The sequence below is a fragment of the Antechinus flavipes genome, chromosome 2, assembly GCF_016432865.1.
Source record: "Antechinus flavipes isolate AdamAnt ecotype Samford, QLD, Australia chromosome 2, AdamAnt_v2, whole genome shotgun sequence".
NCBI lineage: Eukaryota > Metazoa > Chordata > Mammalia > Dasyuromorphia > Dasyuridae > Antechinus > Antechinus flavipes.
In genome coordinates, this window is record NC_067399.1 from 355,310,052 (window position 1) to 355,323,408 (window position 13,357).

At 36.7% G+C, this 13,357-nt stretch overlaps 1 protein-coding gene across 1 annotated transcript in view; it reads left to right on the forward strand.

The window, feature by feature from the left end:
* The window catches only part of GCH1 (GTP cyclohydrolase 1), a 69,514-nt gene that overhangs the window by 46,069 nt on the left and 10,088 nt on the right, over window positions 1–13,357 (forward strand). Inside the window, exon 3 of the mRNA XM_051978095.1 lies at window positions 11,966–12,021. Coding sequence (XP_051834055.1) covers window positions 11,966–12,021 — 56 coding nt within the window. The remainder of the gene's footprint in view (window positions 1–11,965; window positions 12,022–13,357) is intronic.

Here is a 13,357-nt window from a genome sequence, read left to right on the forward strand (position 1 = left end):
AGGTATTACACACCTCATATTTGGAGATGAGCTGATAGGTTTAACATGATGACAATAACTCCAAGCAGCTGAGTTAACAATTTTAGAACTTTCCTAAGTAATAGCCAGATAGTCTTAGCTGTAATTTCTGTTGTCTTAAATGAATTTCCCTTTTGTTTTAGGGAGAAAACAAGACAATTCTTAAAATTGAAATAGAAGAGATTTTAAAAATTGACTTAACTTTAGTTAATGAGATTCCCTAGATTCTGATTAAATGTCCTAGACAAACTAAGTTGCAATTTGATTATTTTGCAATCTATGAAAATCATCTCTTTTTGTGAGCCAGAAAAAGGGTTAAGGTGCCAATTTTTATTGACAGGACCCTCAGAAGTCTGACTCTAGATAATTAGAGTTTTTAAAGTAATGGCAAACTGCTTTTCTGTTTTCTTCCAAAACTCTTCTGTTAACACTATCAATACAAATAGATCCCTTTAGTAGGCTTTAAAATTGCTTTTACTATCACATCAGACAAATTTCCAAATTACTTTACACATACATAGAAATCATTTGTCTGTTGGTCACATCAAAAAAAAACCCATAAAGTTATCAAATATGAAGCAATTATATCCAATAAAGCAGTTAATATTCATATAGCATGTTTTATGCTAAGTACTTTTGCAGTCATGTGATTTTTACAACTATTATTTCTCATTACAAATCAGAAAACTGGACAGAGATAAAATTATTTGCTATAAATTACATAGCTAATACAAATCCACAATTGAAACAGAGAATGGTGGTCTTACCAAATGTAGGGGCTGACTGGCTTTCTTACATTATACTACCATGCTGGGTATTGCTAGAGGTACTCTAATTCTTTCCAAGCAGTTCCCAGATAGAACCTGCTACAAGCTGGGATAATTGGTGCTAGAATATCCCTTTAATGGTAGTTTCAGCTGCCAGGGCTCAGGGAATGCTGACTTTGGAGTCTGGTCCCCCTCCATACCCATTTCTCCAAGGTGGATTGGGGAGTTGTTTGGGCAAGGTTATGTGGGGTCTCCATGGCTGCTTCCCCTATTTTTACAGGTGAGGCAGAATTTGAGTTTTAATCTAAGATAAGAGGGGTTAGCAAACAGAGGACCTTGCTTGATATATTGCTCTTGTTATCAATCTCCATAGCTTAAATACACTCAAGACCATTCTAAATTTACTTAGAAGTGGAGTGGAGAGGGTCCTTTACTACCTTCTGGGGTGCTTTTTCAAAGGAGCAGAGTGGGACTCTGGACAAGATAGGAGTTAAAGAAGGGTTAGCAAAAAGTGGCTATTTACCTAGTTTGTTTTTCCTTTTTTTTTCTTTCAGAATTAGGTAAATTCCTGCAATTATGTCTAATATTTAATTGCCAAACTTCTAATCATTGCTTTCAAAATTTTGAGAATCTGCAAACATGTTATTTTAATTTTAATTAGCTAACTTTTTTGTGTAGCCCCCAACTTGGCCACAGCTGAAGTCCACAGAGAAAAAGTTAGGATTTTAAAAAATTTTTCCCAGCATTCTAACTAAAACATAGAAGTTTTTCCTTACTGGTTGCATTTTAACTCTTTTCACATAACAAAATCTAGTTCACAGAACAAACATGACACAGACATTCTGCACAGAGATGCAAACACAGACAAAATAATATGAAAAAGTCCCATCTTTGCCAAAAGCCATAACATTTTTCCAAAAGCTATCCTATAGTACTTTGTCCCTTCTGGCATCCCAGAGAAGGTGAAAAGGTGGCAAAGATTCCCTAGGAACTTTGCCAAAAATTGCAAAAATTTCCAAGTCTGGGTGTCCTCCATCAAGGAAAACTTGTCAAGCATGGAGCTCATGATGATCCAAACAAGCCTTCTCCCAATGACTTGGGGTGTCCCACTATAGGATTGTGGGAGAAAAAATGGGGGGGGCTTACCTTGACAAGGAGCGAATCAAGCATAGGGAGGCCAAATTCTCCCTGTATGGGCCACCAAATGTTGAGGTTGGGAAGGGGGACTCCAGAAGTTTGGGATCATAGACCAGTGTTGCAGGATGTCTCAAAAGAATTTGCAGGCTTGAACCCATTCCAAATCAAGAGGCAAAGTTTATTGTAATTGTAATGCCATTACAAGCAGGCTAACTCCAAAAGAAATTAGCAGGGAAACAGAAGCAAAAAGACACATTATAGCTTTACAGAACGGCAGAATTTGAGAGTTGGCAGGGACATTAGCAGATATCTGGTCCAATCCATACACAAAAGGGAGTCCCCCCCCTTAACATACTGGACTACCATATAAGTAGGCAGTGAGACTTTACTTGAAAATCTTCAACACGAAGAGAATACCACCTTTTGAAGGGGTGGATAGCTTTAATATTTGAATTGACTCTATAAAATAATCAATGATTTTTTTTTTAATAAAAGAATGATGTCCCATAAAATCAAATAAACAGAAGAATGAATTGAAGCTCTGTCTATAAGTGTTCCCTAGTGTAATATAAGCTCCTTGAGGGGTTGTTTTCATTTTATTTGTCAATAAATCAGTAAATAAGCATCTATTCAGTGTCTGCTATGTGCTAGAGTTGATACTAAGTATCAAGAGATAAGAAATTAAAAAAAAATTCTCTGAAGAAAGTTAAAGAAACACCCTAAAAGAATTGATATTTAAATGAAGAAGATAACCTGAAAAAAAAATAAGTAGCTATAAGATATATACATATACTACAAATAGAAGGTAACCTCAGAGGGAAGGTACTAGTTATATGAGGGACAGGAAAAGATCTGCAGGAGGTGGGATTTAATCTGCTTCCTGAAAAAATGGGAAAAGTGTTAAAAGCCAGATAAAGGAAATATTCCAGGCATGAAGAATTGCCAATGGCAAGTCACAGAGAAGAGAGAATATTATATATAAGAACCAACAAATAAGTAAATATTGGGCTATGAAACATGGAGAAATTTAGGAAAGAGCCAGGTTGTGAAATCTTAAGTGTTAGATTTTATATGTGATATGAATGTGGTGGAAAGTCACTGGCAATTATTAAGGGGTGAGCAGGGATGATATGGTCAGATCTGGACTTTAGGAAATTTACTTTGAAAGCTGTAAAATATAAATTGGAATGAGGAACATAAGTCAGGAAGACCAATTAGAAGCCTATTACAAAAGTTAGGTAATGAGAAACTATACTAGGGCAGTGGCTCTTGGGATAGAGAGAAGGCGTCATACATCAGAGATATTGTAAAGGTAGAAAAGATAAGATTTGGAAGGGTGCCTCCATGTTAGGTGATCTGGTCCTCATTAGGCTGGTATTTTTATATTAGGTAGGTAAAAGACAATAACGGGTGATGAGAATATCATGAGTTGTACAAGTTTTCAGTAACAAGTGTCCATTGCTATTGCTGTTTCTGACTCTATTCCTCCCAAAGGTTCCTATTATCTGATAGTATATATCTATTCTGGCATTAAAGTCACCCAGAATTAGAAGCTTGTTCTCTTTTAACACATTGATAATGAAAGTTTCCAAATGTTCATAGAATTTTTCTTTGACTTCATCAAGGTTCATCATGATGGGAGCATATACACTGATGATTCTTTCCTGCAAGTGGCAATTGCATTCTCATTGACTCTTTTTGGGAGGTATTCAATATTGCTGATTAGATTGGATACGATTGTGAAGTCTATGCTTCACAGTGTTCTTCACCACTGCAGTCACTTTAGAAAAATGTGTATCTACCTCCAGCTTCATTAAGCTAGTCTTCATCTACCAGCCTTATTCCATTCAGGGCTGCTAATTGAATACAATACTCGAGTTCTCTAACAACAAGAACTGCTTATCTCTTAATTCTACTAGATTTCATGCTGTCTATAAGTGTGTACACTTTCAATGTATCAAGGATGAATGGAATCATCTTCACAAAAGTTTTTTGTATCAATTTCATAGTGAGATCCCCTTCTGCCAAGGTAAGCAGGTCAGAATTTGTCTGTTGCCACACTACTTCAAGATGGATGAAATAAAATAGTAGAGGATGAATGATGTCTTTACTCATACATGAATTTGATTTAAATGAGGCAGCGATGCACCAAGTCTTGAGGATCACTCTCTTTTGGACATTATTGATGGATGTCAATAGCAAGACAGAAGTCAAGATAACTCATGATTGCCTGGGATGCAGTAGATGACCATGGTGTATATCTGACTAAACTCTTAAGTGCTCCATAGTGCCTACTTCAGTCACTGTGGCCATTGAAACAAAATTAATTTAGTTCCCCCATTCCTCTTAGAGAAGTCTTGCTTAAATGGATATCCCCCAAATTCACAGACAGATTTGAAACTGGTGATTACCCTCAGCCTGGTTTGACCTATTGCATAAAGAGTTTTATGGAGATGTGGCCACTGCACATGTTATAGCTTCTTAGAGTCACAGGTGAGTGTTAGGTAGTAGATGGACACCTAAAGTAGATGAGAAACTCTGAAAGGGCTCAGCAAACTCTCATCAGAAGTTCTGGTCTTCTCTGAATACTCCTCACACCCTAATTACATCATTGTTAGGTAGAATGTGAGAGTGATAAAGGTGATATGTGGTGCAGAGTGCTGGACCAATTACAGATGCATCTTCACACTAAACATTCATATTCTTTTTTTTTTTTTTTTTTTTATAATAAATTTTATTTTATTTAATAATAACTTCGCATTGACAGAATCCATGCCAGGATAATTTCTACACGACATTATCCCTTGCAATCACTTATGTTTCGTTTTTTCCCCCTCCCTCCCTCCTCCCCCCCCCCCAGGATGGCAAGCAGTCCTATATATGCTAAACATGTTGCAGTATATCCTAGATACAATACATATTTGCAGAACCAAACAGTTCTCTTGTTGCACAGGGAGAATTGGATTCAGAAGGTAAAAATAACTCGGGAAGAAAATCAAAAATGCAAATAATTCACATTCATTTCCCAGTATTCCTTCTTTGGGTGTAGCTGTTTCTGTCCATCATTTCTCCAATGAAACTCAGTTAAGTCTCTTTGTCAGAGTAAACATTCATATTCAATGAAAATAGAAGTCTCAAGACAAGATGACTATCAGGAGACTCAACAATAACAAGCTAGAGCATTCCTCTGTACATGAACATTTAATTGCTGAATTGGAAAGAAATCTGAGTCAGCAACAGTGGAATTTCAGAGACTTATGTATAGCATGTTATTTGCTCATTTGGATCAAAACATACATAAACAACAGAATTGATAGATGAAAATTATACTGAAATTCAGAAGCTGCTAAATGAGAAATGAGCGACAAGAAGTCCACAGAGTTTGTCAGCAAGCTAGTTTGACAGCATTTAATTCCATAAAAAAAATGCAGATGAAACTTGAGACACCCAGGATTCTTGCATCTACAAAAAGGCAGATGAGATTCATCTCTATGTTGACAGAAGTAATCCCAAGTGCTTCTATTACACCCTGAAGAATATGGGCCAAGACTCTGGTGTATTGCACCTATTGATGAAGGACAAAGATATGATCTTGGAGACATGGACTGAACACTTCCATAGTGTTTTTTTTAACAGATCATCATCAACCAATTCTGAAGCCACTGATTAAATGCTTCAGGTTGTAATAATGTAATAAGCCTCCAACTGAAGAAGAGATACTGAAAACCATCATTGTCTTGTGTGGCAAAAGCACCTGGTGCTGATTCCATCCCAGCAGAGAGCTACAATGCAAGGAGTCCATTGTGTTTATATAGAAACTGACAAATCTTTTTCATTATATGGCAAGAGGAAGTTATTCCCAGGAGCTTATGTCTGCCTCCATTGTTCATCTATAGAAAGGAAAAAGAAATAGGCTGACTTGTGGCAATCACAAAGTGACCTTTCTCCTACTCATTGACAGCAATATTCAGGCCAGTCAACCTTAGGCTGATTAATCATCTGGACGTTTATATCTGAAAGCTAGTGTGGCTTCAGGAAGGATTGTGGAGCAGTTACCATGATATTTGCTATGCAATTATAAGAGAAATGCCAGGAGTAGAATGGAGTCGGTATACAATGTTTGTCAACCTGACCCAAGTCTTTGATGCTGTCAGTCATGAGGGCCTGTGGAAAATAATGGCAGAATTGGGTTATGGTTGGGTTAGTGGAGGCTGGGTGATTGCTCCCATGCTACTTGGCATGATGTCCTCCATGATGTCATCAGACACCTTCAACAAAGATGAAAATCAACTTCTGCACTGATGGTGAACTATTTAACTTGAAAATGCTCATAAGCCAAGAGCAGACCAAATTACAGAGAGAGTTGGTACATGACTTTATTTGTAGAGATTGTGCACTCAATATAGCCTCTAAGACCCAAATGCAACAGAGGTGGATTGATTCTCTGTAATCAATTTTGGGTTGACAATCAACATCAAGAAAACAGAAATCCTCCACCAGTCATTTGAAGAACCATTGGGCATAGTAAGTACAAAAAATCTAAATGCTGTGAATAAATTCATATACCTTGTCAGTATACTCTCTGGGACTATCCACATAAAGTGATGAGGTTGAGGCATGAGTTGATTGAGCTTGCTCAGACCTCGGGAGGTTCCAAAACAAGGTGTAGGAGAGCTGCATGCCAGATTGAAGGTCTACAGAATCATGATGCTACATTATTGTTTCCTTGTGAAACCTGTACAGTCTTTCAATGCCATATCAGGAAACTGAACTGCTTTCACTGGAATTGTCTCAGGAAAATCCTCAAGATCACCTGGTTTGTGGTAGTTCCAAACTCATTTTGGACTGATGAGCCACAGTTGAGCACATCACATTGTGACTCCATTATGATGTCATTGGTCTCCTTCAAAAACAAAGAACAAACAACAACAACAATACTTTGGTTTTCTTAGTAATTTGGGTCCTTTAAATTTTCAGTTAGTTGGTTGTCTGAATGAAAGGGTAATAGTAATGAATTTTTAGGTAGGAATATTTCTAACACTTTCAGGATCGAATAAAATAGAGATCAAACTAGACTAGACCTAAATTACACCATAAAATATTGCCTGAATGAATGGATCCTAATTTTCTCTGAGCATTGAGAGGCAAAATGGTGGGATGAATAGAGCAGTTAATTGGCTATTAAATGTTCTGAGTTTGAATATTATCTTTATTATTTACTGTTTGAATGTCTTTGAGCAAGTAAGTCATTTAACCTTTAAGGTCCTCATTTTCTGCAACTGTAAAATGAGGAAGTTGGACTAGGTAATCTTTAAGATACCTTGCAGGATGTAATTATATATGTCTATTATTTCTGTGAACACATCTATGGAATAAAATGCTGTACTCTTGAAGCTCAATTAAGCTCTTGGGTCAACTAATTATCCTTTACATGAATAGCAAAATAGTGTTTTCTTTAACCCTGTGAGAAGGATCATTCAGAGAATGTTTTATACATATTAGGTTCAAGATTGTGAGGAATGTAGGCAAAGCCACAGGCCATTGAGCAAACCAGAGTGATTACTGATAGTTTACATATTGATTTAATAAATATATTATACACTCTTTTACAAAAAGATTATAAGATGTGATTCTCTATCACATAAAGGAACTGGGATTCCCACTTTGACCTGGTACATGAGAAGTGAACTGGACTATATAGTTAGCTGAATCTTTGGATTAACCCTCTTTAACCAAATGACTACCTCTGAATGACTCTTCTATGTTAGAGGTTCTTGGGATTTTATACCAAGGGCTGCTACAGCCAGTATTATATAGTTATATAGTATGTATACTATATATTATACAGTGTAGTACTACTATATACCTTCCCCAAATGTATTAATATTAGATTAAGCAGATAATGCTAAGTATGAAAGTCAACATAATTGAATTCAGGCCTATACTTATTCATTCTCTCTAATTGACTTTATCTGCAAATTTCTCTCTCTCCTTCTCTCTTTTACCCAATAAAAGGAGCCTGATCTAACTGACTTGTTTCTATACCAAACATAAAAATAAATTTTACTAGGTACATAATTAAATTTAGATGCCAATGCCTATGGATTTTGCAGGTTTAGTGACTCTCCCAGAGTTTTTCAACTATGTGGCAGAGGTAGGAAGCAAAGTCTTCCTGACTCCAAAATGAGCATATTAATCAGTACATCACACTTTTCCCTCACCCTCCACCTCCTGTAAAAATTTAAACTGGGATAGAACTTGTATTCATAAAGAGTAGTTAAAAATTAATCTTGCTTTCTTAATTCAAAAGAAGGCCACAAATAAAACTTTTAACTGTAACTGTGGTTACTACTGTCAGATTATGGGGAAACCTTTGGGTACTCATTTCTAAAACTATCACTTGGGGCAGCTAGTTGGTGCAGTGGATAGAGCACCAGCCCTGAAGTCAGGAGGACCTGAGTTCAAATGAGACTGCAGATATTTAACACTTCCTAGCTGTGTGACCCTGGGTAAATCACTTAACCCCAATTGTCTCAGCAAAAGAAAAACACAAAAAAACCCCTATCACTCACAAATCTTTACTATTGTCCTTCCCCTCAACAGCTTGTAGATGTAATCAGCTCTTAGAAAAGGAAATTTACTAAGCTTACATAGGAATATAGCTGTAAAACATTTCCACCATAAACCTTAAATATTCTTCCACAATACCCACAGAGGGAAGAAGGAACAGTGTTGATCACCTTCTCATATAGGTCCCCTTTTTGTGTGTATTTTTGTGCCACTGCTTCTTGGTTCTCTTCATTTCCTGTGGTTCTGTCCTATATTTTCTTTTCATAGAGTCACAGAAATCGAAGTTTTAGAGATGGAAGGGACTTAGAAGTCATAATGTCCAAACCCTTCATTTTATAGATGAGGAAATACAAAGTCTAGAAAAGATGAATTGATTGAGACATAATCACATAGCTATTAAGTGTCCCTTTCTTCTCTGTTCTATCACCTTTAATAATCTCATCAGCTTCCATAGATAGAATAAGTTCTTATTTTTATGTAGATGATTCACAATCTTGTAATCTAGTCATTGTCTCTCTTCTAAGCTCCAATCCTACATCACCAAACTGGGCAGTTTCAAATTAATGTCCCATTGATATCCTTATTAAGTATGTTCAAAACGAACTCATGTTTCCCTTTCCCTCTCTTCCAGACTTCATTACTATTGAGGACACCACTATCCTATTCCCACATTGCCAATCCAGTGCCAAATCTTATCATTTTCAGTAGCTTTTTCAATATCCCTCATATATGTTCCCTTCTCTCTATTCACAACTGTATTATAAGCAAGCTCCCATCATTTCTCCCCTGAGCTATCAATATAACTTTTTCATTTTCCCCACCCTACTATATGCTTGGTTCATCTGTCAGAATGGATTTTCTGAGGTATAAATCTGACCATGTTACTACTCCACACCCTCCTCAGTAAAACTCAAAAAACTTTGATGGTTCCCTATTCCAAGATCAAATTTAAATCCTCTTTGTGGTATTTAAGGCCCTTCATAACCTGGTTCCTTCCTCCCTTTCTGTCAATCACATTAAAGGTCTTCTGTGCACACTATAAGCCAGCTACATTGTAGGCCTCCTGTTATTTTGTATGACACTCAACTCTTTTCTTTTTGCCTTTGTACCGTTTTCCATCCCTGAAATGCTTTCCCTTCTTACCTTTGGCTCTTGACATCACTAACTTTTTTTAAAGATACAGTTCAAGTACCCTTGTCTTCATAAGTCCTTTCCTACTCTGTGGTGTTCTCTTCTTTTATATAATATAATGGTTCTCTCTGGGAGCAGGTTTCTTGGGGAGGTTTTCTGGAGGCAGCCTTAGTTTCAGTTAAAAGTAATAATCACCCAAATGCAGCCAGGTCCTAAAAGTTCTTATCTTTTATTGTGTCCTTCAATATAGCCCAGTTAGTTTTTTTTTTTTTTTTAATAACTTTTTATTGACAGAACCCATGCCAGGTTAATTTTTTTCAACATTATCCTTTGCATCACTTCTGTTCTGATTTTTCCCCTCCCTCTCTCCCTCCACCCCCTCCCCGAGATGGCAAGCAGTCCTTTACATGTTAAATAGGTTACAGTATATCCTAGATACAATATATGTTTGCAGAACCGAACAGGTCTCTTGTTGCACAGGAAGAATTGGATTCAGAAGGTATAAATACCGGTTAGTTTTCTTAGAGGCCTCTCTCTAAGAACTCTTGCAGCTTGTCCTTTGCTTCTGCCTCTGCATTCTTCAGCTTCCAACCAGCAGAAAGGTGGAAGATGGAATGAATCTGACTCCACCTCCGAGAGTGGGCTTGTGGGCTTCTGTATCTCCCAGAGTCTCTGCCAGCTTCAGCTTCTCTTCTTCCAAATGTCTCCAGCCAGCACCAAGGTGAAAGTTGGAATGAATCTGTCTTGCCTCCGAGAGAGGGCTTCTGGCTCTCCCAGAGTGCTCTGTGTCTATCCCAGAATGCCTCTGTGTCTGTCCCAGAGTGCTCTCTGGCCGTAAGAGCTTCTTGCTTATATGAGCGCTCTAAAGGTGTGAACACAAGCATTGTTTCTATCAGTTCCACTTAGTACCTTGTTTCAGGTTCTGGCCCATAACATCTCCTTGTAAGATCAGATCAATCATACTGAACCACGCTAAATTAGATAATTATTGTCTCTATCAATTCTAAAGACTTAACAGCTTGTAAGGATTCTAATTCCATAGTCCCTCAAGACTTATCCTCTAAGCTCACCTTCCAACTACTCTGTGTTTCATATATATATATATATATATATATATATATATATATTTAATTTGTCTCGACTTTTCCAAGAAGCTGTTTCTGTCTTCTTATCTACAGAAGGCTTAAGACTAGTGCCCTGAATGTAGAAAAATTGAACAAGAGGGAGAGATTACCAAGTGAATCATATATGTAGGGAAATAGATAGAAAATGCTGCTCATTACTTCTTTCTCTCTTTTTGGAATCCTAATGGCTCTCTCCTTAGTAAAAATATTTTTGATGGGCAAGTAACTCATCTGGGCTCCCAGAGTCTGTTCCTCTTTAAAGAGTGACTCTTGATTGCTAGGGATAGGATGCTCTTGAAGAGATCCAGCCCTTTGAAGCTGTAGTTCCTAGTCTGGGATGATTTTCTGGAGCATGTATCCCTGCTTCCTCAATTGTGCCTCAAACTCTTTAGAAATGATTTTCCAACTCCTAGGTAAGGTGTCTAGGCAAGTAGTGCAATTTTTTTGTTACTATGGCTCTTAGGAGGGAGGGTAAATGAAAGAAAATCCTATTTTTCCTGCCCAAAGTCGATAGGTGACGGGCTTCTTCCTTGACATAGCTATATCTTAGGTTAATCTGAATGGCCAAACTGCACAGATTGCCTCTCTAAAGCCTTATAATGTTGTGGCTAATTTTGTTCCTTGCCCAATGATATTGCTGACTTTTAATTCAGAAAAAGGTATTTTTTGGGGGGGGAGGGGGTGGCAAAAGAATAACATAAAAGCAGTGACTATATATACCAGGCAAGAAGGGGAAAATGGGAACCAAATCCTGTATTTACATTATACAGTAGCATTCAGTGCAAGAATGGCTTTGTCTAGTCACAGATTACTCTATTAAACAGAATGGATATATTTATATTTTTTAAAAGAAAGGGCCTTAGTATTTGTTGTTACATATGTTGTTCCCAAGTATATAAAAATGTTAATTTTATGGATATAGAATACTCTTTGAAAAATGCCCTATAATTCTAATATCAAGGCAAAGATAGGATCATCATATTTGAAGAGTGAGAGACTTGAATTCTTGATTTTCTTTCTTATCTTTTTGGTTCTTCTCCTTTCTTTCCCTCTCCCATCCTAATTTTTTTGGTATATGTAAAAATACATGGCTTCCTAGTAATCTAGATTTTTAGTCATAGTTTAGTTTTAGTTTACTATTTTCATGTAGTTATACTTTATAATAACTACTTCATTATTTGCATATTTGTATTTAATTAATGATTTTCTACTCAACAGGTTCATATAGGTTATCTTCCTAACAAACAACTTCTTGGCCTCAGTAAACTTGCCAGGTAAGTACTTATATTTTGGAAATGATGCTTATTAATATTTATATTTATAATATTTATAGGATTTTTACCTTTTAGTAATTACCATTTGGTGAGTCATATTTGAATAATTTTTTTTTTTGCAATTGTAATCACATTAATTTTTAAATTTAGGGTTAAATCCCAACTTATTATTACAAATTTATTAAAATAAATAAAACATTATTTATCATTACATAAGCCAAATTCAAGAAGTAGGATTATAATAGGGCCTCGGACTAATTTCATTGATACAAGACAATTCTGTCTGAAGAAACTTCTACCACTATGGTTCAGCACTTTCTCCACAACACATAATCTGAGAGAATTCCTTAGAGTGCCTAAAAGGCAAAATGGTTTGCCAACTTACATAGCAAGGAAATTTCATTCAATTGAAACTTCTGTTTCAGATTTCCTTATAAAAACTGTAACTTTGAACTCACTTCTTTGCAGAGGACCTGATATGCCATGCCATGCCATGCTAAAGAAACCTCTGCCCACTGGGATGATATTCCCTTCCAGCGCTATCCTCTCTTTATCGTCATTTCCCTGTTTCCCTGACAAGACTTATGCCCCTTTGTTGGGATCACTGTACTATAAACTTTATTTCTCTGTCAGACTTTGCCACTAAGGAACTCAGCCTTTCTATTCTTGCATAGCAAAGGCTGACTTCCCAATGCCAATAATAAACCCCTTTTTTCATCTTGCTTTTATGGGTTCGTAAATTCATTTACAAAGAATCTCTGTGCCACCAGAAGCGGGATTCCCACAACTCCCTACCCATGCACCAAATCCCAAGGGAGTGATAAGGAAGCCAGACTTCTCCATTTGGTTCCTTTAACTCCCTGACCACCAGAAACTCTAATCTCATTTCAGTTCCCTAAATTTAGACTTCATCATTTGGTTTCCTGAGAGAAAGGAACCCCAAAACCTAAGCCTCATCAATCTCATTTAATTCTCATGTCAAACCTAAATTGTAGGTGCTATTATTGTCTCCATTTATAATTAAAGGCAGAGTCAGTTGGGTAACATAGTTAACATGTTAACAGTAACTGTCCATTGTTGGATTTGAACTTAGTTTTTCCTGACTTCATTCCCAGTGCTCTATCAGTTATACCATCTAGGTAGGGCAGTACAGAAGACTTTGTGAACAGACCCTTTCCATTTGTTAATAATATCAATTCAGGGATTTAGAAGAGGAGTACTGAAGAAAAGATGTTCTTTTACTCAGAATACTCAGGATATAGGGATCTTCTGGTTAATTGGATTTCTAATTGGAGGTCTAATCAGAAAGTAACTCCTTGTTGTTAAAAAATCAATC